The sequence below is a fragment of the Ostrinia nubilalis genome, chromosome 2, assembly GCF_963855985.1.
Source record: "Ostrinia nubilalis chromosome 2, ilOstNubi1.1, whole genome shotgun sequence".
Taxonomy (NCBI): Eukaryota; Metazoa; Arthropoda; class Insecta; order Lepidoptera; family Crambidae; genus Ostrinia; species Ostrinia nubilalis.
This window is the reverse complement of record NC_087089.1, coordinates 15,297,997-15,324,583: the sequence shown is the minus strand read 5'-3', so window position 1 is coordinate 15,324,583 and position 26,587 is coordinate 15,297,997. Positions and strand designations below refer to the sequence as shown.

The window sequence follows — 26,587 nt, the reverse complement described above, 5'->3', positions numbered from 1 at the left end:
GCCATTACAAATAGCATGCAAAATTACATTTCAGTCAGTTAATAAATTATATAATAAGATTAAAAATGGAGTGTAAAGTTACGAGCGATACGATATGTAACAGACATAAAACTTCCTCGGTAAAAACTACATTACTGATGAACCGGCTACATAGCACAGAAAGATAAAGTACTCCTAGTCGTCTCCACAATTTTATTGCTCTAAGCTCATCCAGTATTTACCATAGAGTCACATACGCTTAAGAAAAAATAAAATGTCAATTTCGAAATTTCAAAATTGGAGTTGTTTGTCAACGGATGCGATTTTGCGAAATTAAGAATGACTAAAATAATAAAAACCATAATTATTTATCGTGATTAAAGAAAAGAAATCCCTTTTTATTATCATGACGAATACAAAGCAATTGAAGATTACCAATATATTTCGCAGGGGAGGTAAGAATGCAATGTTTTCATGCCAACTTTTTTAATTATTTATAGTTAATTTCATTAGATAAGAATTCGTTTATTTTACTTTAAGCTTCTGCAAAAATCCCTGAAGACTGTGACGAAGTTCAGGAAGAAATACAGCAACTGGAACAGAAGCTAAAAGAAAAGCAGGATGAGCTCTTTCAGCTCCAAAGAAACCGTTTGAGGAACAGTTGTAAAAACAAAATTTCACCGCCTAAGAATAAGCCTGACCCGTTTATTAGACCTCAAGTAAGTAATTAATACGTAAATATTAAAATAATTGAGTACATAACATATTTCGAATGCATATTGTGTATATTTTGTGCAAGTAAACAACTTGCACAAAATATACACAACAACAATACAGTAAAAACAAACTTCTGATCGTAACTTCTTTGTTATCTAGAAAATTGTCCTGCATAACTCAGTGGAGAACTTGAAAAGGAACCTGGAGCTTATATCAATGCTGTCTGGTACAGAGGTACAATCATATGTTGCAAACGACCACTGCTGTATTGTGTACCATATGCAGCATGATTCACAGTTCATTATCAAACATGGATTAAAGATTGATATGCAGTCAGGTAAGGGGCTAATGTAACGTAATACATAGTTCAATTTATTAAAACGGAGGAACATTATTCTACAATATTGTGGTGATTGCCTTGCAGTTAACTGCCAATTTGTGATGTTTATTCCATTTTTGTTACAGGCTGATTTTATTGTTTTAATGTGATCAACGTAAAAACTAAATAACTCTTATCTAGAGATGATTGATTTATGTTAAAATTCTAATAAAATTATTTTACTCTCAGGTGTTAATGAAATTTCAAAATCTTCACTGCCACTTGGGTTCAACCTGAGTGCTGTGATGGAAGGATTCGACAATGTGATGATGCCAGACTGCCTCAGTGCTATCAGGAAGGCACTAGTAGCATACTACGACAGGCTGGAGCAGTATGAAGCACTGAAGGTTTGTTTCATTTTAAGCTTAATACCTACATAGTAAAAAGTTGTCTAGGCATATAATTTTATTGTGATTTGGCCAAGATAATTGAATTTTGCACTAGTTTTCTTAACATTTCTTTTGTGGTACCATAATTTGCACTGAACTTAGCTGCGAATAGCAGTGTATTATTAGAGTAATCCCATCCATCTTATCAATATGTGTATGAGAATCTTGAAGAAAGTGATAAAATTCTTCTGTTTTTTTATTTTATTTTATTTTTATTTTTGTTTATTCAGAAAACCACAGCTCTTTATAATAATAATACAAACAGGTATTTTTGTTCTTACAGCCAATAATGGATTCTATATATTATTACAATCTCGTAAAAAACAGTGAAAGGGGCAAAAAAAAGAAACATAGGCTTGCATGCAGGTTGTGTGTGTGTGTTTAGGCTTATTTTTGTTACATAGTTAATAACTAAACTTGCTATCTTTTCACTTCTAGAAACTTCTGAATGTCGAGGCGACACTATTCAAAGTGATTGACGGTTCACACATAGAGGTGTCGTTTACCGCTCACAGTGATATGGAGCCAGAAGATGAGCAGATCCACATAGTCCTTATGCTGGACTACAGAGTATATGATATTAGACCGAAGACTATTACTTTTAAAGAAATGGGTGAGTTTTGAAAACTGCTTTTGTGCAATATCATTTAGATTAGGTTATCTGAATCTCAACTTCGCCTTATACTGACTGAAGTTGATACAACTTTGACTTCCACAAAAGTTTGAAATAGAAGACCTATGATTTACATACACATAATTAATCATCGATAAGGTCATTGAATCTTGGTAATTTAACCACAGAGTTATTTAACCCTGTTTATTTTTAGAAACCCAAATTATAGAATCTTGTTTCTCTAATTAAAAATTTTCAACAGACCTTCCTGAGGGCGCGGTTGAGGCGCTGAGGGAGCAGTGCACGATTTTCAAAAAGAAGCCGCTTCGGAAAGCATTCAAGGAAGCCTTCATCACTGGCATCGGACCATACAAATTGACTCAACAGGTGGGTTATTGCTAGAAACAAGTGCTAACTAAACAAAACAAAAATTTAGTAGTTGTTAACTGACCAAAATTAAAGTTAAGCCAAGCTTAGTTACAGATTGGAAAGTGGAAGTGAAAGAGCTATCGAGCGAATCTACAGTAATTCTTTTTTTAACCCAAGGGGAAAGTTTTTGGCTTGCATCTCACATAGTAGGAAGTGACGATCTAGTGGTAGATAGAAGCTAGCTTCACTTCAAATCTCAAACCAATTTTGCTCTTAGGGCGTGTGTGTTGGTTGACCAGCTCGTCAAAACACGCCCTAGTATGCAGCTGGATACTTATTGTTGTTTCATAGGTATAAATTTCAGCAGTTTTACCAAATAAGCTTGAGATAATATTCACAAACTGTTCTTCTGTTACCAGATCGGCCCTCGGCCCTCGGAGCGGCCGCAGCGCCGGCGCCCGCGCCCTCACAACAAGCACTACCATAACGACGACACCTTCCACCCTGAGGATTGCTCCGACCAGAGCGACTATGCCAGCGACAACTGATATACGAAATAGCCTATGTTTTTTGAGAGTTAATCAACATACAAAAAATACATGGATATTATTGGATATGTTGATAAAGCAGATGGAAATTGATATTACTCAGTGGAATTTAATGTTGCAGTGCAACTTTTAGTGAGAAGCCACGGTGCGGCGCCAAACATTTTGCCACATCGCTGTACACGTCATGTGATATTATGCGCCGCCGCAATACGGCACCGTCTCGCTCAATCGAAGTGCGGTGTGCCTGCGGTGCGGCGCCGGAACGCACCGTCTGGCATATCATTGATTTTTATATGCAGGACGCCGCAGCGACACCGCTCCGGCGCCGCGCCGCGACCGCCCCGCACCGTGTGGCTTCTCCCTTACGTGTATGTGCAGTGAATAAAGTAAAAACAGTCTTGTGATGAAGTTAAGTTAAGTGTAATTTGTTTGGTTACAAACTACTGAAATGGTGTGGTTAGAAAAAGACATTGCGTGTATTACATATTAAACTTTATTTAAAATAAAAATAGAAAAGAATTTATACAACTTTTTATTGTTTACAATTATCAACTTTAGGTCTTGCCTCATTGATTACTACTTTTGAACTAGCAAAACTGAAATAAATATTTTACACAATGTATTAAATCTTACTAAACACACTATTAAATTATGTTCATGTTCGTTTAATTCGCATATTTAAGCATTCATCAATTTTGCTAGTTCAAAAATAAGATAACACTGAAATGTAATAACATTAACATTTACAAATAAAGATCTGTTAATGTCATCCTATTCAACTACTAGAACGGTTTCGTGAAAGGCTGTGAATTATTTGTGCGATTATCTACTAGTTCATTCATAATGAATGTATGACAAATATACTGCGCCTTCTGGTGCAGGCTTAATGCTCCCTAATAATAGTGTCCACTACTTCAATATAATTTAGAAAAATTACACAATATGGTGAAACTAACTGACATGTTTCAGTCTATTTTTCACTAAATAATAAATGCACCACTTATAAATATGACAGTTCGGTGATCAGGCATTTGATAAAAATAAATTGGTTATTGTTTGAAGATTGCACATAATATTTTGTATTCAACACACACAACTTACGACATACTTTGTGACTTCAATCACATATCAACTTTAACACTCAACTTTTGTCCTTAGTTTATCACTGTAAAATGAAGTGTCCAAAATCCGTTAGGAAATTGATGGAACAATATTATGTTACGTTCTGAATTCCTCAAATATGTACAAAGCCCATTTGCATTTTTGTTTAGTGCTACACTCAGCGTATTACATTGCAATTAACATTGGGTGCACAACTTTTCATTCGTTATTGAGCTAATAAGAGACGTGTTTGGATGATGCTTTGTATGTATTAAAGGCAATCGGAACGGTAACTGAACGTGAAGGCTTCCGTGCACCGAGCGTCATTTGTTAACATAACTTATCCTAGCGATTGTTGCGTATTTGTGTCTTCTATTTTTAACAGTGCCAGCGCTACTAGCATGGACTTTACGACAAAGTATCTAACATTTGTGACAGCTTTAAATCGGATCTCTCTAATATCTGTTTTTTGTCCCTAATTACTTCGCACAACGAAGCGATTATGAAATTGAATCTGTCAGGAATGTAAGATTTTAAACTCGCTATCCATTTCAGCTACAATAGAGAAACACGACGACGCCGCGAGCCGCCAGTCTGCTTGCATAGCAACTGAAACGTACATTATGTAGGGTGATCGCTATAGTAATTAGCCAATACATAGTTATTGGCCAACTTGCCTAAAATGAAAAGAAACAAGCCTAATGGAAGTTATTTTATAAATTTTATTTTGTATGAACATTTAAAAAATTAAAATGATGATATCAAATTTCTGACTTCACCATACCATTTATATGCATATGTTAACATGGGTTAGTGTCGGCTCATATACCCATTTACCTAACACCCTGTATAGGCCAATTACTATAGCAATCATCCTAACTCATATAAAAATGTCGCGTTGGGACCCGTGCGTCTCTATTTTAGCTATCAGGAATGATACGAACGTGGCTTTCGGGTCTAAAAAGTGTTAATAATCGCAATCAACCGCTCAGACTTATCAAATCGGCAATAATCGTCAGGTACTGCTCGACGACGTCATTCCGGAACGCGTGTAGGTCGTCGAGCGTGGCCCGTATCGCGCGGTGCAGGAAAGCGCGCGCGTCGGCTCACACGCCGCGGTTGGGCAGCGGCTTGACCTTGTAGATGCGCACCAGCCAGTGCTCGGTGGTGTAGGCTTCCTCTAATACGTCGAGGTTGAAGTCCTTGTTGCCGATTTCGGCGCTGCGCACGCGGTCGAAGCCTGGCGGGCGGCCTGTGGGGTGAGGATGGTATTAGATAGAGTAAATTATAAAGTATGTGTTATGTTATGATTAAGATTGTGTTAAGAAAGTTACTTAATTGGGTAATAAAAAACTGTGGGCTTGCATTTTTGTGTTCTGGTATTTTTACTGTAAATATATTTTCGATGTCGCCCCTACACTGTAACTGTACAGCCAGCGTGAAAATAGTTCGTGACACACGTCTTTCGCTCGTATTCACAAACGATGTTTGCTTAAGGCTTGGTATTTCTGCTAAAGTAGGTATTTCTAGAGATGTGCCGCTGAGAAAGTTCTCGTTCCCGGCAATATTCCCAGTGAGAATATTCTCGAGAACCGAGAATGCTCCCGGGAATATTCTCAGTGTTCTCGATAGAATATATTTAGTTTTAATTTTAATTTTGTTGTTTATGTGATATTATTTGTAATGTTTCGAAACTGGGCGTTAAGACTAGTCGTTATAAACAAGGCATGACATGTGTGAGTGAGATATTGCTGTCTTGCTCACTCTTTTCGTGGCGAACGCGTACCGCGGCTTTAGGACTCGGCTACGGTATTTGAACATCAGTGTGCCTCTGAGTTTTAAGGCCCTTGCCACCTTAGCGGATTGCAAGCGGATTCAAAGCGGATTTAAAGTGGAGCGACGGAGACGCCGCGTGAAAATATTGTGAAGCTTCCTGAAGGCTGCCCAGCCGAGCTGGATTCGATGATTGACCTTTTTTCGAAGTTGAACCTACCTAACTGGACTGTTTGTCCCAGGTATACATTATTGTCAACAACTTCGAGTGTAGTCTCCAGCTTTTAGAGGAGTGGGTGCAACACGATCTTTAGACATGATTTTTAAATCTTGTCCATGTTCATTTTGAGACCCACTCGTTGAGAGACTCTATTGAGGCCATCGAGCATTGTGCCTAGATCGTCCACGATCTCAGCCATGACTACGATATCGTCTGTTGTCTGGGTGATGTTCTCGCCGTTGATATTTATGCTGAATCTGCTCTAGCCCAGAAGCTTAAAAACATCTTCCAGGGCGATGGTGATGACGTCTCCCTGTCTCACCCCTCGCTGTAACTGGATAGGTTTCGGGTCCTGGTCTTGAAACGGACTGTCACTGTGGCGTACAAGCCTTTCAACACTTTAATGTATCGATAGTCAATTTGGCACAGTTGGAGAGACTGCAGCACTGCCCATGTCTCAATCGAATCGAAGGCTTTCTCATAGTTCACAAACGCAAAGCGGCTGATTATACTCCTTGATCTTCCATATAATCTGCCGTAGCGTATATTATTATGGTCTATCTATGGTACTAAAGCCTTTTCGGAAACCGGCTTGTTCGGGGGGCTGAAAGTCGTCGAGCCTGCTAACGTGACAATTCGTAATGACTATCGAAAACAGCTTGTAGACATGGCTCAGAAGCGAAATGGGTCTATAATTCTTCAACAAGGTCTTGTCGCCTTTTTTGAAGATGAGTATCACCATACTTCTTTGCCATGCCGTAGGCGTTATGGTATACCCTCGAGGATGACGGAATCGAGCAGCTTCTGAAAACCCTTTAGTGCCGGCATTCCGCCTGCTTTCAGAAGCTCAGCCGTGATTACGGTGCCTTGCTGTTTTTCAGCTGTTTGAGAACCATTCTAATCTCGTACAGACTAATGTCCGGGATATATTCGGTAAGTGTCGGATCAGTCTAGCTAGCACGTATTTTCTATAAAAAAGTGTCAAATGATCCGTCAGACAAGCTATCCACAACTTATCCAGAAGTGGCGAAACAGGCCCTTACTAAGCGATTGTGAAATATGTCCTTAATGTCAAATAAGAACAGTTTAAAAAACTAAAAACACGCTTTTAATTACTAACAGCACTAAAAGGCCAAAAATCATCAGGTTCCTGGACATCATCTAGCATTAAAGTGCTCAAAAAGACAAATCCAACGAACCCAACTCGATGAGTTTCCACCGTTTCGTTTAGGAGTTTTTATGGCCACCTCCTGACTCCATCATTAGGACCCTGGACATTATCTAGCACTTAGAGATCTCGAAAAGACAAATCCAATGACCCCAAACTCGATGTGATTCCGCCGTTTCGTTTAGGAATTCCTTTGGCCACCTTCCAGTCCCATCATCAGACCAGCTGGTACCACAATATTGTATTGTCATCTAATCTACATTATAATTGCCAAGTTTCATGATGATACAAGACTTAGAAGTACGTGTAATTCAGATTCTAAGATTCCATTACATAGTTAGTTACATACACGACGACCTAATAAAAGCGTGTTAAAAACGAAAAAATGGACAGTTACATTATTTAATTACGTGTAAAAAGAAATTTCTGTCATCATACATATCATTAAAACGACATTTCACGACGAAAAAAATAAAATATAATAAAGGTGCAGTTGCCGAGAATATTGCCGGGAAAGTTCCCGAGAATATTCTCGGGAACACTGGGAATATAGCCTTTCACTGCAAATAGAGTGTATTGATTAATATACACTTATCTGTCGACTTAATTTAATACTAATTTACTTAAGAAAGTTTGTTTATTTCAATTTGATAAACATGATTCTCAACCTTTCTCACTTAGGAGAACGCTCCCGGGAGCGCTCCCGAGAATATTCTCAGTTGGGAGAGCGTTCTCGGGAACGGCACATCAATAGGTATTTCGCGCTGTCAAAATCTGTGCGCGCAATACTTCGCCGAAGACAGCGCGCCAAAGAGCTCTCGCGGCTACACAGTATAGAAATACGCAGTTTGGAAATACGCAGTTGGTTAGGTTAGGTTGACTTCCTTCCGTTCAAGCGTCACACTCACAGCACTTTCTAATACAAATCATATCCAAGTGATACAAATTAAAACAACTTTCAAAATTTTTGGGAATATATTTTAGAATCGAATAAACAGAATATAACTGCCAAAGTAAACACGGTTCAAAGAGGCGTGGCGTCACCCGACCTTCCAGAAGTTCCGCGCCGGCTAAAAGAATTTCAAGATTACGTCACCCGACCTATCGGTAGATCCTCGGGAGCTTGAGCAATTGGAAAAACATTTTATGATCAGTTACTCGTCGTTGTCGTCGTTTCAGCCAAATGACGTCCACTGCTGGACAAAGGCCTCCTCCAAAGGTTACTCGTAGTAGCGATTATTTAGAGCTTGGATAATAAATTATAGTTGTTGCAATTCACAAAGCTTTGCATGTGGTTAATTACATTAATCAGTACACGCATCAATTTTGTTCAGTGTTTTTATTTATTAATAAATAAAAATATCATACTAAAATTGCATACATATTTGTTTGTATGTATTGGTCTGGGTGTTTTCTTTCCATAATTTATGTATAACGTATGTACGGGGCTCTGTATCGAAAATCACTATGAGCAATAAGCATCACACACGGTTACCTGGAGTGCATTACCGCAGCAAAAAGCTTGCCATCTTAAATGAACGGTATAATATCGAGGTTTCGTCAGTACAGTTGCGAACAAAGGTGTTTGTGTAGTGTAGTTGAGTTGAGAGGTCAGATTATTGAAATAATAAAACGAACATTTTATTTTTTAAATACATTTTAAAAATAATTTACATTACAGATAACAATGATAGGATGACATTGCAAGGTGGTGCCAGTCCAGTCTTAAATCCGTTGATATATGCTGCATCTGCCATGTTTTTGGCAAAAAGATTCTTCTATCTTGCAGTTTAGACTTTTATTACAGACCTCAGACAGTATTTTTGGAAAACTTTTACGCATGGTGGAGGAAGGGACGCTCTAGAGACTCAAGTCTAGAAGGAGTCACATGAACTCCAAGTTTTAAATCCGTTGACATCTGCTGCATCTGCCATCTTTTTGGCTAGAAGGTTCTTCTATCTTGCAGCTTAGACCTTTAGCTACAGACCTTAGACAGTATTTTGAAACATTCTTACGCATGGTGGAGGAAGGGACGCTCTAGAGCAGTGGTTCTTAACCGGTGGTCCGCGGACCACTGGTGGTCCCTGGAGGCATTCCAAGTGGTCCACAATGTGCACTTGCACACCTTGGTCAAAACCACTTTTAACTGATTTTTGCAGTCAAACTGGTTTTGACCGATTATGAGGTGGTCCCTGACAAGACAGAAATTTGGTAAAATGGTCCCTCATGACTTAAAGGTTAAGAACCACTGCTCTAGAGACTCAAAACTACAAGGATACACATGAACTCCAGTTTTAAATCCGTTGATATCTGCTGCATCTGCCATGTTTTTGGCTATAAGATTCTTCTATCTTACGGCTTAGACCTTTAGCTACAGACCTTAGACAGTATTTTTGTGAAAATTCTTAAGCATGGTGGAGGAAGGGACGCTCTAGACACTCAAGTCTATAAGGAGTCACATCAACTCCAGTTTTAAATCCGTTGACATCTGCTGCATCTGCCATCTTTTTGGTTAGAAGATTCTTCCATCTTGCAGCGTAGACCTTTAGCTATAGACCTTAGACAGTATTTTTGTGAAAATTCTTACGCATGGTGGAGGAAGGGACGCTCTAGAGACTCAAGTCTACAAGGAGTCATATGAACTCCAGTTTTAAATCCGTTGACATCTGCTGCATCTGCCATCTTTTTGGCTAGAAGATTCTTCTATCTTACAGCTTAGACCTTTAGCTACAGACCTTAGACAGTATTTTTTTATTATTTATTTGTGTCAGTGTGCTCTTCTAAAGAGTGTAAGCCGATTGTATGTAGGTACTATTAAAATGTAATTTTAACTCATTGATTTTGTCTCATATTTGAGGAATGTACTATGTATCATCATGAGTAGAGTCTTCGTTTAAAAGGATGCGAACGATTTAAATTTCAATAGGTAGACAAAATTGAATTGAATTTAAGCTTTCTCCAGTAACACTGATATTATTATACTGTGACTCATCAAAGTCATCATTGTCAAAAATATTGACAAATTGCGAACTGTCACGGCCAAAAAACTGACACGCGTCCGTCCTCCGTAAGCGCCACCGCGCGACTGATTGAGATTGTCCAAGCCGTCATGGACGATTTTTTCCACATTTTTTAACATAGTAGCTAACTAAATAAGACGCAATATAAAAATTTCATCCGTTAAAAGCCCTCAAGTTATTTCTGAACTTTAGTTTAGTAAAAGATTTACGGCCGAATACTGAAACACTACTCAAATCTGTCACTCAGCTGACGGGCTCCTAAATTTAAGTATCCTTCAATTTTAAATGGTATTCTCAAACGCTACTCAACGGATTTTAAGCCGTGATCAGCTAAGCAGCTCTCAAATGTTTATATAATGGCAACATTTACCAAAAAAAGTATGTTTTCATTTACACAAATGATAACTTTACGTCTTTTATCCATTACACGCAGCATCGTTTGGTTATGTATTGTCTTTTATGGAAATATACTCAATCAACTTAACATAGAACAGTTTATTTTTAGTTTCTATTATATATAAATCTCGTTTTATCATATAAAAAAATTAATGCTTGCATTTTTATTTAATTAAAAAAATAATTTTAAATGTGATACTTTTTATTGTTGAAATCTATTAAGTGGCGATCGTGGACCGAAACGTAACCACAATTGACATGTATCATTGTTGAAAGAGCATCAAATTGACAAATCAACAACTCTTGGAAATGCTGCTATGCGATGTCCCCTTAATCCTCAGAAATAGGCATGTTTATGTAAAGCGATTTCATAGCAGCTATTTTGGTTGTTACTTCGTGCACTATACGATGCACAGTTGGCTGTTAGATGTGGAAGATATCACCTAGTACACGTTCATAACTTCCCGTTGCGTAGAACAGTAGGGTTATAATAAGTAGGTACTTGGTCCACTGGTTGTATGGCATTTGGTGAGGGGTTTCAAAGAGCTTCCAAATTATGAAACCAGAAACAACACCGTTTCTTTAGAGACGCGGAACCTCGCTCGGAATTGCATGTCATTATAATAATATTTTTCAATAGCGTTCAGCCTTATTGCGTTCCTGCGATTAGATCTAGGTATTTCCTCGGGGCTCGAAAGAAATGATAACGATGACACACATTATTTACCACTATTTAGGTCGATTTAGGTATAAGAGTAGGATTTAAGATACCGCGCAAGCACTCTCAAATTTAACAGCTGCTTAAGACGATTTGACAGTTGTTTGAGTAATGCTTAGCGTTGAATGGCGTTTCAGTATGCGAAAATTCATTTAAGTGGCGTTTGAGTGCAACTTAATTTGAGAGGTGCTTAAAAATTGAGAACTGCTCAGATATTGTTTTGAGTATGCGAAATGTAAGTTTAGGAGCTGCTTAACTATTTGAGAAGCCGTCAAATATTTAAATGGCGTTTCAGTATTCGGCCGTTAGAATCTCAAATCGCTTATTTTAAAAATAAAACCATAAATAGAAAACGAATAGAGGTAACTTTGGGAATTTATTCTATCGAGTCAACTTCATCAAATCGTGTTTCCATCCGTTAATAGCCCTAGAAAATATCCTCAACTATGCCCAATAAAAATCTTAGCCTTTAATTTTACTGTTTAGTACCTCAAAAATGAAAAATGAAAACCTCATTTTCGCCATTTTCTCTGCTACCCGGCCTTAAATGAAGCAGCAAATCGAACACACAGCGTTGAATAGAGCTCTATCCCACTGCGCCGCTCGACTATTGTGGTGAGTCCACTCGTAACACAAGCTTATTTAGCTTAACACGAGGGGCTAACGGGACTATTAGCAATTTGTGCAATACAAATTGCTTATAATCTTTAAAAAAATAATAATAATAATAAAAATAGAGCTCTATCACAGTAGATAAATCAAACAGTACGGAAGCTTCATACAAACGCTCGAAATCAGACTCACGCACACAGACGCACGCTTTACACGAGCTCTAAGCGAACCTCGCAGTCCATCCGTCGCGAGTGTCGCGCGCGTTGTGTTTTTAATAATAATATTTTATTGCAAGCACTGTCCGCTGTATTTTTAAAAACATGCCACGAGTGTATTGCGTAGTATACGGCTGCTTGAACTCGGCATCTTCAAAACCAGAACTTTCATTTTTTAAACTTCGTAATAATTCTGAATTGTAAAAATTATTAAATATTACTTTTTAAATAAAGTGCTTACATCTCATTTAGTAATAGTTCTTTTTAAATTACGTAATTACGCTTTTTAACAATTTATGTGTTCTATTTGATAAAGTAATTTGCTCCGCACGCTTTTGTACTAAGTGATGAACTGTATTTAAAATGAGGCAATAGCTATGTGAAAGTAAGTATCCGGTATTTTATTTATGAGAATAGAATATCTTCTACCGGCCTCTAATATTACTTTTAATCAATTTATTCGATTATGTATTCTATTTTTATAGAGCCTCATTAACGTTTTATTTTTTTGTTAACTACTTAGTCAATTAATTTATTCCATTAGGTATTTGATAATTAAAAAACCTAAATAAACGTTTTAATAAATAAGTAAGTCAGAACCTTATTAATTTTATAAAGATTAAGAGTGCCAACCCTAACACTCAGTTGAAGTGTAGGTATTTAACTCGCCGAAAGGGCTAAGTTTCCGTACTGCTTTAGCTCATATATCTACTGTGGCTCTATGATTGGTTAGTGTGTGACCCTGAGCGTCCACGCGCACTGTGAGACCTCATAAACACTTAATTAATCTTATTATAGATCAGGTACTTGGCAATGCCCGTAGCTGATCTTTAATTTTCCAGCTTTTAAGCTGAGGTGGAAAAAGCATAAAAATAGAGCTCTATGATTGGTTAGTGTGTGACCCTGAGCGTCCACGCGCACTGTGAAACCTCATAGTAATGTTTGTGAATACGTGTTTTTGACGTTTTGCTCTTCCAAATTCCGTCGCGAATTAATATAATTCCTCCCATCAATTTAATTGCTGCGTGATACTGACCGCCCTCGGTGTAGACGAGCCCGAACTTGTAGTAGCTCATCTTGTACATTAGGCAGTTGAGCAGCGTGGGCGAGCCGTCGGCGTCGACGCGGAACTCATGGTGAGCACACTGTATTACTGCTCGAGTGATACTGACCGCCCTCGTAGACGAGGCCGAACTTGTAGTAGCTCATCTTGTACATGAGGCAGTCGAGCAGCGTGGGCGAGCCGTCGGCGTCGACGCGGAACTCATGGTGAGCACACTGTATTACTGCTCGAGTGATACTGACCGCCCTCGTAGACGAGGCCGAACTTGTAGTAGCTCATCTTGTACATGAGGCAGTCGAGCAGCGTGGGCGAGCCGTCGGCGTCGACGCGGAACTCATGGTGAGCACACTGTATTACTGCTCGAGTGATACTGACCGCCCTCGTAGACGAGGCCGAACTTGTAGTAGCTCATCTTGTACATGAGGCAGTCGAGCAGCGTGGGCGAGCCGTCGGCGTCGACGCGGAACTCATGGTGAGCACACTGTATTACTGCTCGAGTGATACTGACCGCCCTCGTAGACGAGGCCGAACTTGTAGTAGCTCATCTTGTACATGAGGCAGTCGAGCAGCGTGGGCGAGCCGTCGGCGTCGACGCGGAACTCATGGTGAGCACACTGTATTACTGCTCGAGTGATACTGACCGCCCTCGTAGACGAGGCCGAACTTGTAGTAGCTCATCTTGTACATGAGGCAGTCGAGCAGCGTGGGCGAGCCGTCGGCGTCGACGCGGAACTCATGGTGAGCACACTGTATTACTGCTCGAGTGATACTGACCGCCCTCGGTGTAGACGAGCCCGAACTTGTAGTAGCTCATCTTGTACATTAGGCAGTTGAGCAACGTGGGCGAGCCGTCGGCGTCTACGCGGAATTCGCCGGCTCCTGTATAGTAGTCGGCCTCGCGGATGTGCGCACCGCGTTCCGTGCTGCCGCCGATGCGCACCATCCATAGGAACTTGTTGATGTCTGCGAAATAATTGGATAGATAAAATAACATTAACACCAAACTCGGCCGACTAATGCTGGATTTCTATATTCAATCCTAATCCAAATTATACGGATTTGGATTGTCAACTGTCAAATTTTAATATGTTTTTGGCCAAAATAGGTTTTTGATGTTTTTACATTTTTATATTGTTTATTAGTATTTAAACAATATTAAAGTGTAAAAGCATCGAAAATTTGGGAAATACAATCTAAAACTGAATTCAATTTGACAGTTGTAATCCGGATTTGGACAAGGATTGAATATGGGAATCGGGCGTAAGTCTGCAGAAGGCGGGAGTGTAAGAGCCTATGCTAAAACTTGTGCGCGAGCCCGCTCCGGGCGTCTTACGCGGGACTGCACTCCGTGGCTCACGCGTCGCGTGTTTGAAATCTCGTCGCAAGCATCCTCGCCACACTGTGCTGACTATTTTTTTCGATATAGACGCGTAATTTAGCCCCAATAACACTTCAATCTAGTTCTAAAAACTTAGTTAATTCTCGACTAAGAACAACATTTATATTAGCTTTTTTAACAACATAACAAAAAAGCGACGTCAGAACTTGTCTATGGCATATAAAATCACGACCGATAACTGACGCGTCGATAACACGAGACCGTTAAATACACATAAAATGGAAGTATCAATCTATCATTTACTGCTACTACCCGTATACGATACAATTATTTTAGAAGCCAATTAGAGGTCCATAATCATAAATTGTTTTTTTTTTTCATTTATTTAAAAACTAAAAAAGACAAATTACATTGGGAAAATTACATTTAGATCGCTTTGAAAAACAATACATGAGAAGTAAACATTGTTAAATCTGTATTATGTAAATACAGAAGACATAAATACTAGCAGTCTACTCACCATCCGACGAGTACCCGACCAAGCCTCCGAATATAACCAGCACGTAGTCCACATCGAGTTCCTGCATGATCTCGTAAGCCTTCTCTTCGGTCGACGCCATGGCCTGCCCCACGCGGGAGATATGCGTATTGTTCCACGTGTTATTGTCCACTATCACTGTTCGGTTCGCCATCGCTGTTATCTGGTACCCGTAGTCCCACCATGACATCACTTTTGAGTTCTGAAATAATGGGACGTATATGAGATGTGTGTAAATTGGAAGCATATACAAGCTATGAGTTGTGTGCGTGTGCCTCACCGATGAATAAAGCCCAAAGAGAGTATCTTAGTCCAGATAAAATTCAACTGCCTAATCACTAGACCATTGAGGCATTAAAAATCGATGGTTGTGTCAACAATATCGATAAGTCGACGACAGCAGTCAGCCAGCACCGGATTATCTCTAGTGTGAAATCCAAACAGCCCACCTCAGGCGTCTTGAGCCAAGCATACGCCGTCGACTCGTGGGAATATTCCCGTATCAAGCTGCATCTGTAGTGTGAAATCAAAGACGTTATCTTACCTCAGGCGTGTTCATCTTGAGCCAAGTGTAAGCCTCGCGGAAGTCGTCGAAGATGATCCGCGCTCCGTCGTGCGCGCGCGCCGATAACACTATGGAAGGCGACGAGTACGCCTCTGACGTCACCCACGTGCAGTGGAACACGTATGACGTCAGCAGACAGCCGAGCACGCATACGAATACTGCGCCGACCTGAGGATGAAAATTTGACGCTATATTTTGAACCTTGTTTAGTTACTCAAACGGCTCAAGATAGCATTTTGGCATTATTATACTTGATGAGCATTACAATCGAATTGGTGATTTGTTACCATTTGCAAATGCTTGGAATCAAAGCACAAGGTTTCACATTATTCTAGTAAATCTCAATTATGTAGATTTTGGTTGAGTTGAAGATGAAGATTTTATAAACAAAACAATGACATCATTTGCTTGTATCGCCATTGAAAATCTATGTGTCACTCACATTTTAATATCAAGTCATAAAAAGTCATAACAGCATTGTTGTGTTTCGGCAGTTAGGGAGCATTCAAGTATTACGTAACGCAATTTGGGGGGGAGGGGGGTCTCGTAAAACGTTACGATGCGTTACAGGGGCGGGAGGGGGTCTTTCTTACAAGACGTTACGTAACATTGTTTCTTTTTTTTAATAAAAATTTAGGGAATTAAAACTCCCAAATTGGCAACCCTTTTCGTTTACGTTTTACTGGGTATTTCAGTTGGGTTTCTGTTTATAATTGCATTCCCAAAGGTTAAAATAAACATGTTATGTATTTTAAGAGTTTATTAGTAAAAAAAGCTAAAATAGGATAGGATTCACAGAGAAAAACAATTGTGTGTGAGTAAAGCCAAAAATTTGTCTCGCTTGTAATTTGTAATTTGGAACGCTGCCACGAAACTCCGATCGACCAGCAGATCAAGCGCCGCAAGTGGAACTGGATTGGCCACACTCTCCGAAGGGACCCCGATCACATCCCCAAGCAGGCTCTGGATTGGAACCCCCAAGGAAAACGCAAACGTGGTCGCCCCAAGCAAACTTGGCGGCGCACTGTGGCAGACGAGGCGAAGAAGATCGGCAAGACTTGGAGCGAGATCAAACACATAGCTCAAGACCGAACGCGATGGAGGACTGTTGTGGACGCCCTCTGCCCCATCTAGGGGACATAGGACCATAAGTCAGTAAGTCAAAGCCAAAAATTTATAGATAAATAAACAAAATACGCATGTGTTGCGGATTAAAAATCTCTTGCTTTATTTAGTATGATTACCGCAAAAGCAATTAAAACTATACCAAGGACAAAAACTATAACATAACTTATAGCGCCTTTAGGGCAAAATGGTCACTTATGGGGGGGGGTACAGAAAAACGTTACGGTGCGTTACAAGGGGGGGAGGGTAGTCTAAAATCTTCAAAAATTGCGTTACGTAATACTTGAATGCTCCCTTAGAGGTAGGATAGCCAGTTCCTCCGTGGTCGAGGATTCCGGGTGAAGCTCGCTTCCACCTTCGGCCTGATCATCACTTACCATCAGGTGAGATACAGGCCAAGAGCTTCCTCATTGTGGATAAAAAAAGAAAAAAAAAAGTACAAAATCGTATTTAAAAGTGGAAAAAATTACCTCAGACCTGAAGACCAAGTTATTTTCGTGCTTTTTCTTCTTTTCATGTTTCTCCACTTTAGGCTCAATGTCCTTAACGTGTAAACTGAGCAGGCTCGAGGCGGCGACCCCTGACACGATGCACATCACTGGGGCAAGCACCAGCATAAGACGGACCATCACACCCTGTGTGGGACAAGCGGAGAAGGGTCTGAGTATTTTGGTGATAGTTGGATATTTGTATTTTTGTTTTTGTGGATGTCAGCGATCAAAGTGTAAAGGATCACGGCGCGGAAACATCGGAATGGTATCACTCGACGTGTCTCTACGCGCTCCAGCTTTGTTTCTCATCATGAAAAATATTAAGTTAGGCAACAGGACTAAAAACGTACTGTAAATGTTTTGCGACTGTAAAATATTTTGAGGAAGTGTTATTTATCCCAAAAAGCTAGCAGCGATGCTAGCTTTTTGACACGCTACATTTGTTGAGACGTGGATTCTATTCGAGAACGTTCTTCTTACTCCGCCCATCGTTGGTTCTCAATCAGATATGGCTAGAGCCCATAGGCACATAAACTCTATGCATACTTTACAAAGTAGGCTTTCCACTAGGATGATCGACGGTTTAGTTAAGGTCGCGGGAAGCACCTGGATGATGTGGCCCTTTGATTGAAAGAACGATACTTTATCCCAAATATTAACAATAAACACCCAGGTGTGTCAAGGCCAAGATTTGATTGCAAAGTTTTTACCAACAAACCAAATGGAAATGTAATTAACCGTGTAAGTCAATGTCTAGAACTCTAGATAATACTCACAGCAAAGTAGATGCTAAGCACTCCATACAGGATGATGAAGATGTTGGCATCAGTTAGCTTGCTGAAGCAGAAGTACAGTCCCGCGGGAAACAGGAACACCAGCACCTGCAGGTCGAAGTAGAACGACGACCAGGATGTCGGCTGGTGCTCCGATACGGACGCTGCAGACAAGTTAGTTACGTATAAAAACATGGATCAAAAATCTATACTAATATTATAAATGCGAAAGTAACTCTGTCTGTCTGTCTCGCTTTCACGCCTAAACCACTGAACCGATTTTTATGAAATTTGGCATAGATATAGTTTGAGTCCCGGGAAAGGACATAGGGTAGTTTTTGTCCCGGTTTTTGAAACAGGGACGCGCGCGATAATTTTTTTCCGTGACAGACAAAATTCCACGCGGGCGAAGCCGCGGGCGGAAAGCTAATTATAAATATTACGCCGCGTTTACACAACAAATTATGAACAGCGAAGTGTTTCAAATATGCTCTGTATATTCCGAGCTTCAATAATAACACTTCTAGCTCTTGTGCACTCTTTTTTCATTTACTTCGCTTTCAATGGGTTAGTAGCGGCTCACGCCTTGAGGGATGGCTAATCTTTGGCGAGAAAATATCTTAAAAGGGCATTATAGTTCACTTACCAATAATAGGAATGTGGTTCTTAGCGTATGACGGGTCCAGCAGAGAGTAGAAACGTCCAGTCCATGGTGAAATTTTTCCTAAAATATAATTTTAATTAGTGACATCAAAAACAATTAAAACACGAGTGAATGAAATGTAACATTGACTATCCTTTAATTTCAGGTTCAATCAAAAACAGTTCTGTACAAGAAAGTCAAGAGGACATTTTACTGCAAATTTTCGTTGGAAAATGACACCAATCACCGTGGCGTAAGGTCCTCGGTATCAGTGGCGGATTTACAAATTTGCCGCTAGTAGGCCATTCAATTTTTGCCGCCCCTACCTACTGACTTTTGAAATTCAATACGTTAGTTTAATCCCGTTATTAGGTACTATGATTGTGAACTTAATGATGTTTTTCTGTAAGTTAATAGATTATTATTATTGCAACCCGCTATGTAGTGAAGAGTTTAATGTTGACTTATAAACAGCAATAATATGTACTAATCCTAAGATGGGGAAACGAAAACTATACCTACATTTTTATAGAACTTTAACTATTGCAATTTAAAGAAAATTTTATGCAATTTATTTTTAAATTTACCTTTATTAAATTACATCGCCCAGGAGATTTCCTTGACGCTGTAAGCGTTAGACGCTGTAAGCGTAACATTCGATCAACATACATCAAAATCTTGGAATGCGTTCGTCAGAATTACCTCGAAACCTATTTTCAATTTTTGTCGAATGCTCAGCTTCAGTTGCTGCATTGTTGTTGGATTATAAAAGTATACTCTATTCTTAATGTAACACCACAAAAAATAATTTTCTGGAGTGAGATCAGGGCTTCCTGGTGGCCAGGAGATGTCACCCCTGCCTGAAATTATTTTTTTGTGGGAACATGTCTCTTACCATCTAAATGTTCTCAGTTGAAGTGTGACACGTAGCCCCATCTTGATGAAACCAAACGCTCCGGTCATAACCTTGCGAATCTTGCAGCTTTGAAATCAAAAAGCTTTTCAGCCTACCAGTATAGCGCTCTCAAAAATTAATCATCCTTTCAATGCAACAAACCAATTAAGCAGTGGTGAAATCTCACTGCCTCTAAGAAGCGCTAATCTCATTCCAGCAGACTTCTTTTTGTGGGGTTACCTTATGAGCAGAGTATACTCTAATAATCCAAAAACTCTGCAGCATTCATCCATCCTGAATCCATTTTGAGGTAACTCTAAGGCCTCAGCCTCGAACTTAGCGGGCAGCGGGGCGGGAGCGGCGGCGGCGCTGGAGCGGGGCGGGCAACGCAGACCCGTTCTCGAAACAAGCGGGCAGCTCGCGCGGCGCTTTAGCGGCGAAGTGTTGTGTTCGGGGTTGTGTTGTCGAGATATTTGTTTTTATTCGCAAAAGAAATGTTTGAACAACGGCGACAATTTTATTTCGATTCAAATTTATTCCTAACGTTCGATTTATTGTGGGCAAAAGAAGGAGTGCGCTCTGCCCGCTCGTTGCCCGCTCCCTCGCCGCTGCCCGCTCGTTGCCCGCTGCCGCCCCGCTGTTTTCGAGAACCGGTCTATTTGATTTTACGCATAAGATCCTGCCGCTCCCGCGCCGCCGCCGCCGCCGCCCCGCTGCCCGCTAAGTTCGAGGCTGAGGCCTAAGGCCTCAGCCTCGAGTTTAGCGGGCAGCGGCGCGGGAGCGGGCAACGAGCGGGCAGCGGCGCAGGAGCGGGCAACGAGCGGGTAGCGCACTCCTTCTTTTTCCCACAATAAATCGAGCGTTAGGAATAAATTTGAATCGAAATAAAATTGTCGCTGTTGTTCAGACATTTCGTTTGCGAATAAAAACAAATATCTCGACAACACAACCCCGAACACAACACTTCGCCGCTAAAGCGCCGCGCGAGCTGCCCGCTTGTTTCGAGAACGGGCCTACGTTGCCCGCCCCGCTCCCGCGCCGCTGCCCGCTAAATTCGAGGCTGAGGCCTAAGGGCTCCTGCCCACGACGCCGCCACCGCGCCGCTACACTGTTCATAAGCACCGAGTAAAACCGCCGCCGCGCCGCCACCGCGCCATCAAAGTATAATTTCGCGCGCGGCGCGGCGGCTTCGCGGCAGCGGTGTTCACGCGGCGCGTATAAACAGTACAAAGGCGCGGCGACGGCGCGGCGGCGGCGCGGTAGCGGCGTCGTGTGCAGGAGCGCTTACGAAAGTTTTCCAAAATGTTGATGTATGTTGACCGAATGTTGTAAACGTCAAGGGAATCACATGTACGATAAAATTTATAAAAGAAAGTAAATTTTAAAATAAATTGCATAGTGTCCGACCGAAACTAGTTTTACGACCGAAACCGAAACCGAAAACGAATTTCGGCAACGGTGTCTATTTCGGCCGAAACCGAAACCGAAACCGAAACTTCCTTACAAGGCTCATATTTTGAGGGAAAAATAAAGAAAACGTTATTATAATCAGACAGTCTTTATTGTTTTCTCTTTAAAATGCATTAAAATTGAACTTATAAAGCGCCTTTTTACTCTAAAAGGTATCAAATTATGTTTAAAAAAAGAAAAACAAAGATTTATAATCTAGATTTTTTTAATTACCCGCAATATTCAGGACATCTTAGTACATAAGCCGTCCCATAGTCGAGTTTTTTACCTTAATAATTTCTCAAAACAAAATTGATAGTACGTAAGTTAGTATCTATTGTACTTGGCACTTGGATACCTCGGTGATAAATACTAAAATGAACTTTGAAACTCTGAATCCATAATATTATCACCATGAAATGCACTATAGTCATTACTAACTACCTAACTTATGTTTGTTTACGTATAGCATTTGCGAATCAAAAAAAAATTATAGGTTAGATTAAACTTGATTAAACTTTTATCAGTCATATTGAATTTTTTTTTTATGTTTACTACCCGCTCTTATGTTATAACGACATAAAACGAGATAAAACTTACCAAATTCAAAATAAATCACTCGAAAACTCGCCACCACAACAAAACTAACAGCAAACAAACAAGCGAGTGAATCACGACATTGGCTCGAATCGGATTCATTCACTCATTCAACGCGCCGAACATGACCGATAACAGCGCGGAAACTCCCGAACGCACATTCGGTTTCGGTCGTAGTTTCGGCAAGTTTGCCGCCGAAAACGAAACTAAACCGAAACTCGTGTTTTTACCGAAACTCAACCGAAAACGAAACCGAAACCGAACATTCGGTCGGACACTATAAATTGCAAAAAAAATTCCTTTAAATTGCAATAGCTAAAGTTCTACAAAAATGTACAGTTTTCGTTTCCTTGAATTTTCAAAAGTGAATTTTCTTCTGGGCCACCCTGTAAAACAATATACACGAAGTTGTGGAGAGATGGTGCTCGTGCTAGGCTCCGGAGATCCTGTGTTACTAGTCCTTTAATTTTATTTTTATTGAAACGCTATTGGAATATTTTAAAATTCATGATCACATAAGTACCTAAGTATATATTACAGTGCGTTTATTAATCGTTTATTTATATATGGATTGTGTAGGTAAACGTATAATTATATATTTTTTCCTGTGAAAAAAAATTAGCTAAATTTGCCGCCCCTCTAAATCTGCCGCCCTAGGCACTGGCCTACTTGGCCTATTGGTAAATCCGCCACTGCTCGGTATACACACCGGTGATGGTGAGCACGGCGGCGGCGGTGCCGAGCGTTGCCAGTAGCGTGGTCAGAAGTGCCTTGAAGAGTAGCTCGAAGTTGGCGGGAGACAGGCGCGCGCGAAGGTATTGGGCGAACGCGTATAGCTGGCAGAGACCGAACGTGCCCAGCGCCTAGGAAAGAAAGAGAGATGTTTTATAGTCTGGTCTGCGAGCACGTAGAATTTTGTTGCGCGTAATTATGTTGCTGTCGCGCTCGCACACTCACTGCGGGCGCCCGTCGCACAGTCGCGACAGCAATATAATTACGCGCGAGCGATAAGGATGGGTAGCTTGGGGTCATTGGACCAAAATTCTACGTGCTCACAGACCGGGCTTTAGTAATCTGGCATAGACTGAATGTGCCCAGCGCCTAGGAAAAGAAAGAGATGTTAGGCCCTTTCACGGCGAAAAAAAAAACGTTTCTATAGGCGCTGTTCAAATGAGACGCGAAGGAAGCGGTGCAGTGGCGCCACCACTAGTTTTCATACAATTTCTAGAAACGAAACATCGCGGTAGTGGCGCTGCAACGATTGTGCATTTATTGCGCTGCGTAGATACACTGAGTGCGAAAAATATCGCTTAATATACAGCAAGTTTTTATAAAAGTAAAATGTTCGAAAGAGCAAAAACCGAATTAATTCCAAAATCTAATCGGCGTGAAGCTTTCGTAATATTTATCTATGATAGCTGTACGACTGCTATGTTACTGAAATAACGAAACAGCAAAATATGCAGCTATCAATTTTAGTCAAAAATTCCAATACGCGGACATCAAGCCGTATAAGCAATATAAGGGGTATTGCATAAACAAAACATTGGCTTGACGCATATTCATAGAAACAGTGTATGCCAAATTCTCCATTTGCCTCTAGAGCAGCGGTTCCCGAAAGGTGGTCCGCGGAACCTTGGGGTTCCGTGGAAAGGCCGCAAAAAAATATTATCCCACGTTTCGTGACCGACGTTGTTCGCTTGCACCGACTTGTTTACGCACAAGGGAGGGGCAGGGCGTGCGGGCGGAGTAGTACGGGGGTTCTGCTAGAAAAAGTATAATCAATTAGGGTTCCTTGGCAAAAAAAAATTGGGAAACCCTGCTCTAGAGTACATTAAAGATGGTCATGTTTTTTATGAAAATTTAAATACTTGATGATGAGATAATCACTTACCAGCATATGCTCCGAGCTCTGCACCGGTTGGAAGCCGACAAAGGAGATCTGCATGGACAGTATAGTGCCCACACAATACAGCGTGCTGTATGCCACATACACTCGGGATGAGAATCGACCGAGCAGCATCAAAGCCAGCACGTGAAGAGGAATCAGGTTGATGAGGAACACGTAGCCTCCCCATGACGACACCTGGGTAGAAATGTCAAGTTGTATGTTATGTTTTTACAGCAAAAAAAAAGGTTTTAAGTTTGGGAAAACAATCAGTTCTGTTTATAATAACACTAATATGGGGAAGATACTAATTTCTGTTCTATTACTAGGACACACACAAGTGGACAACTAGGACTATAGCAATAAAGAAAAAACCTGTTCGAAAGAGCAAAAACCAAAATAGTTCCATGAACTAGTTGACGTGAAGCTTTCGTGATTTTGATCTATGATTGTTGAAGGGCTGTTATCCAATGGAATAACAAATCAGTCAAAATTATAACAATCAATAATACAGATTTGTATATCAGATTTTCTAAATGAAATAGTTTTAAGTACTTTTAGTTATAGTAATTGCATGTATGCGTGTTTGTCTTGTTGGTTGTCCTAATAAATAAAATAAATAAATAAATATTGAATCAGATTATCAAAATATGTAACATCTTTTTTATCATCTCAATAATTTCATTACATATTCCCAATTTTCATAAGAGCCATAATAAATAGAGACGGAATAACTCCAACAAGTTAGAAATATTACGTAAAAATCTATACTAATATTATAAATGCGAAAGTAACTCTGTCTGTCTCTCTTTCACGCTTAAACCACTGAACCGATTTTGATGAAATTTGGCATAGAGATAGTTTGAGTCCCGGGAAAGGACATAGGATAGTTTTTATCCCGGTTATTAAACAGAGACGCGCTCGATAAAGTTTTTCTGTGACAGACAAAATTCCACGCGGGCGGAAAGCTAGTGATTGATACATGAGAAAAATAACACTCACCATGTAGAAATAAGCGAGCGCTGTCATCGTGGCCCACAGTATGGTGCCGGTGTTGACGGCTTTCACCCAGAAGTAGTACGTGAGCAGCATGCAGAAGATGGCTATGCCCTCGTTGTCGTAGCTGCCGGCCACTGAGCGGCTGATGTAGCCCGGCACGATGGCGATCATCGCAGCGGCGACTAAGCCTGCGCCTTCATCCTAATGGTAATACGGTTGTTACATTCATTTGAAGTCTATTTTTTGTAAAAGTTACCAACAGACTGGACTGGTAGTCTCCACTTTTCTAGACTGAAGAGAGCTAGTGAAAATATATGCAGTGAAAGAATAAAAGATGACTCACTGGACTTAAAGAACGCCTCAAAAAGTAATCTGTTACAAATTCATTATCATCATTTCAGCCATAGGACAACATTGGCCTCCCCCAATGCTTTCCATGTTGATCGATTGGTGAGAGGCCTGCGTCCAGCGCTTCCCTGCTAACTTTACGATGTCGTCGGTCCACCCTAAGGTCGACGTCCCACGCTGCGTGTTACAAATTACTAATACTAAAAAAGGTGATAAAACATGACAAACCTTGAGCTCCTTCGTCAGCAAGTAAGTGACGATAGTTGTGAGTGAGGAGAAGAAAGGTGCAAGGAAGACGCACACATTGCGGATATCGATGGTGATGTTGAGAAACTGCATGACATTGTATAGCGTTGCCGATGTCACCATTAGGCCAGGGTATATCGTGCCTGTTGAAATATGTATGAGTTAAAATCAAAAAATCTAAAATATTTTTATTGAGCCATCCATTATTCTTACTAACTAATCAACAAAACCATAACTTATCAGTAAGTGTACATTGTTTGTTTACACAGTCATGGTTTTACATAAATTATATTAACAGTAAAAAGTACTACTGAATAAGCAATAATGAGGGTGGCAAAATGTATCAGATTCCGTCCCCTACCCGCCGGTAAGTAAAAACTGTGTTGCGACTGGTAGTGTCCAACGTTGCGGTCCAAGTGACTGGGGATTATTAATGGACTGGATTTATCATTGATTAATTTATTACTTGGCCTTTTTTTTCTAACTGAATAAATAAACTAGTCTCTGTTCAAAGCTCTACCTGTTCTGATTTACAAGTCTTAATAAAATAATGTACCAATGTAAATGATAAAATATTTTTTCAAATAGTCATTTGTAGACTGTAGTGGTTTAAAAGCTTTTAACTTCCAGATATCTTTCTCTAATACAACAAATATGTTGTGGAATGTTAGGTAACTGTAGGAGAATGCCAAATGGTTCATTTTATGTACTGTGTACAGCAAATTTTTATGCACTTATGCATTAAAGTTTTTAATAACTAAATGTATATTCGTCACAAATTCATACTAACCACCAATGATACGGCCTAGAGGGTACCATGCCCGGTCATCAAACCAGTTGTGGAAATTGTAGAAACCTTCTTCAGTCAGGTACCGGGTGGTCCGGTAGTTGAAGTACGGATCGAACTCGTGAATCACGCTCTCGAATCGCAGCACGGAAAACAACCGGGTCGCAAACGCTAATAATAAAACACATTTTACACGTTACACTAAAAACATTGACAACACACAATAAAATCTAGATTATTTTGGTCATAAAAGTAATATCAATAAACCTAACCAAACACCCACTTTTAGGGCCACGTAATTGATTTGTTTATCTACTCTAGCGGTAGCTCAAAGTGAAAACAACGTGAATTTCTTACACAAAATCGCTGCCATCGACAAAACAGCCAATTTTATAAATGTTAGCTGTTTGTCAGACGTAAGCTGCGGCAGCTTCGCCTTGCTCTGCACTTCCACGGTCATTTTGAATTTAATTCAGTCCTGCTGAAAATTACATAGAAAATAATAAATAAAACGAAATTGGAGAAATAAACGCCGGCAACCTATCCGTTTTCCAGCCACCGACGCAAATTGACAGCTCATAAGCGGCGTGGCAAAAATTGTTGCCAGTATGAACAATATTTTTG

At 40.2% G+C, this 26,587-nt stretch overlaps 2 protein-coding genes across 2 annotated transcripts; one reads left to right on the top strand and one right to left on the bottom strand.

Moving 5' to 3' along the window:
• Window positions 1-244: 244 nt before the first annotated feature.
• LOC135085089 (uncharacterized) lies at window positions 245-3,736 on the top strand. Its single transcript, XM_063979865.1, has 7 exons — window positions 245-434; window positions 520-698; window positions 856-1,033; window positions 1,265-1,422; window positions 1,903-2,077; window positions 2,340-2,464; window positions 2,866-3,736. The coding sequence occupies exons 1-7, from the start codon at window positions 386-388 to the stop codon at window positions 2,992-2,994; spliced, it is 993 nt and encodes a 330-aa protein (XP_063835935.1). The 5' UTR covers window positions 245-385; the 3' UTR covers window positions 2,995-3,736.
• Window positions 3,470-26,542, bottom strand: LOC135085105 (dolichyl-diphosphooligosaccharide--protein glycosyltransferase subunit STT3A). Its single transcript, XM_063979867.1, has 13 exons — window positions 26,321-26,542; window positions 25,967-26,134; window positions 25,159-25,319; window positions 24,586-24,783; window positions 23,590-23,781; window positions 22,405-22,558; window positions 18,758-18,835; window positions 18,115-18,275; window positions 17,318-17,482; window positions 15,702-15,890; window positions 15,140-15,359; window positions 14,055-14,243; window positions 3,470-5,347 (listed from the first exon to the last, which is right to left on the bottom strand). Exons 1-13 carry the CDS (start codon window positions 26,421-26,423, stop codon window positions 5,202-5,204), a joined length of 2,124 nt encoding a protein of 707 aa, XP_063835937.1. The 5' UTR covers window positions 26,424-26,542; the 3' UTR covers window positions 3,470-5,201.
• Between the last annotated feature and the right edge of the window lie 45 nt (window positions 26,543-26,587).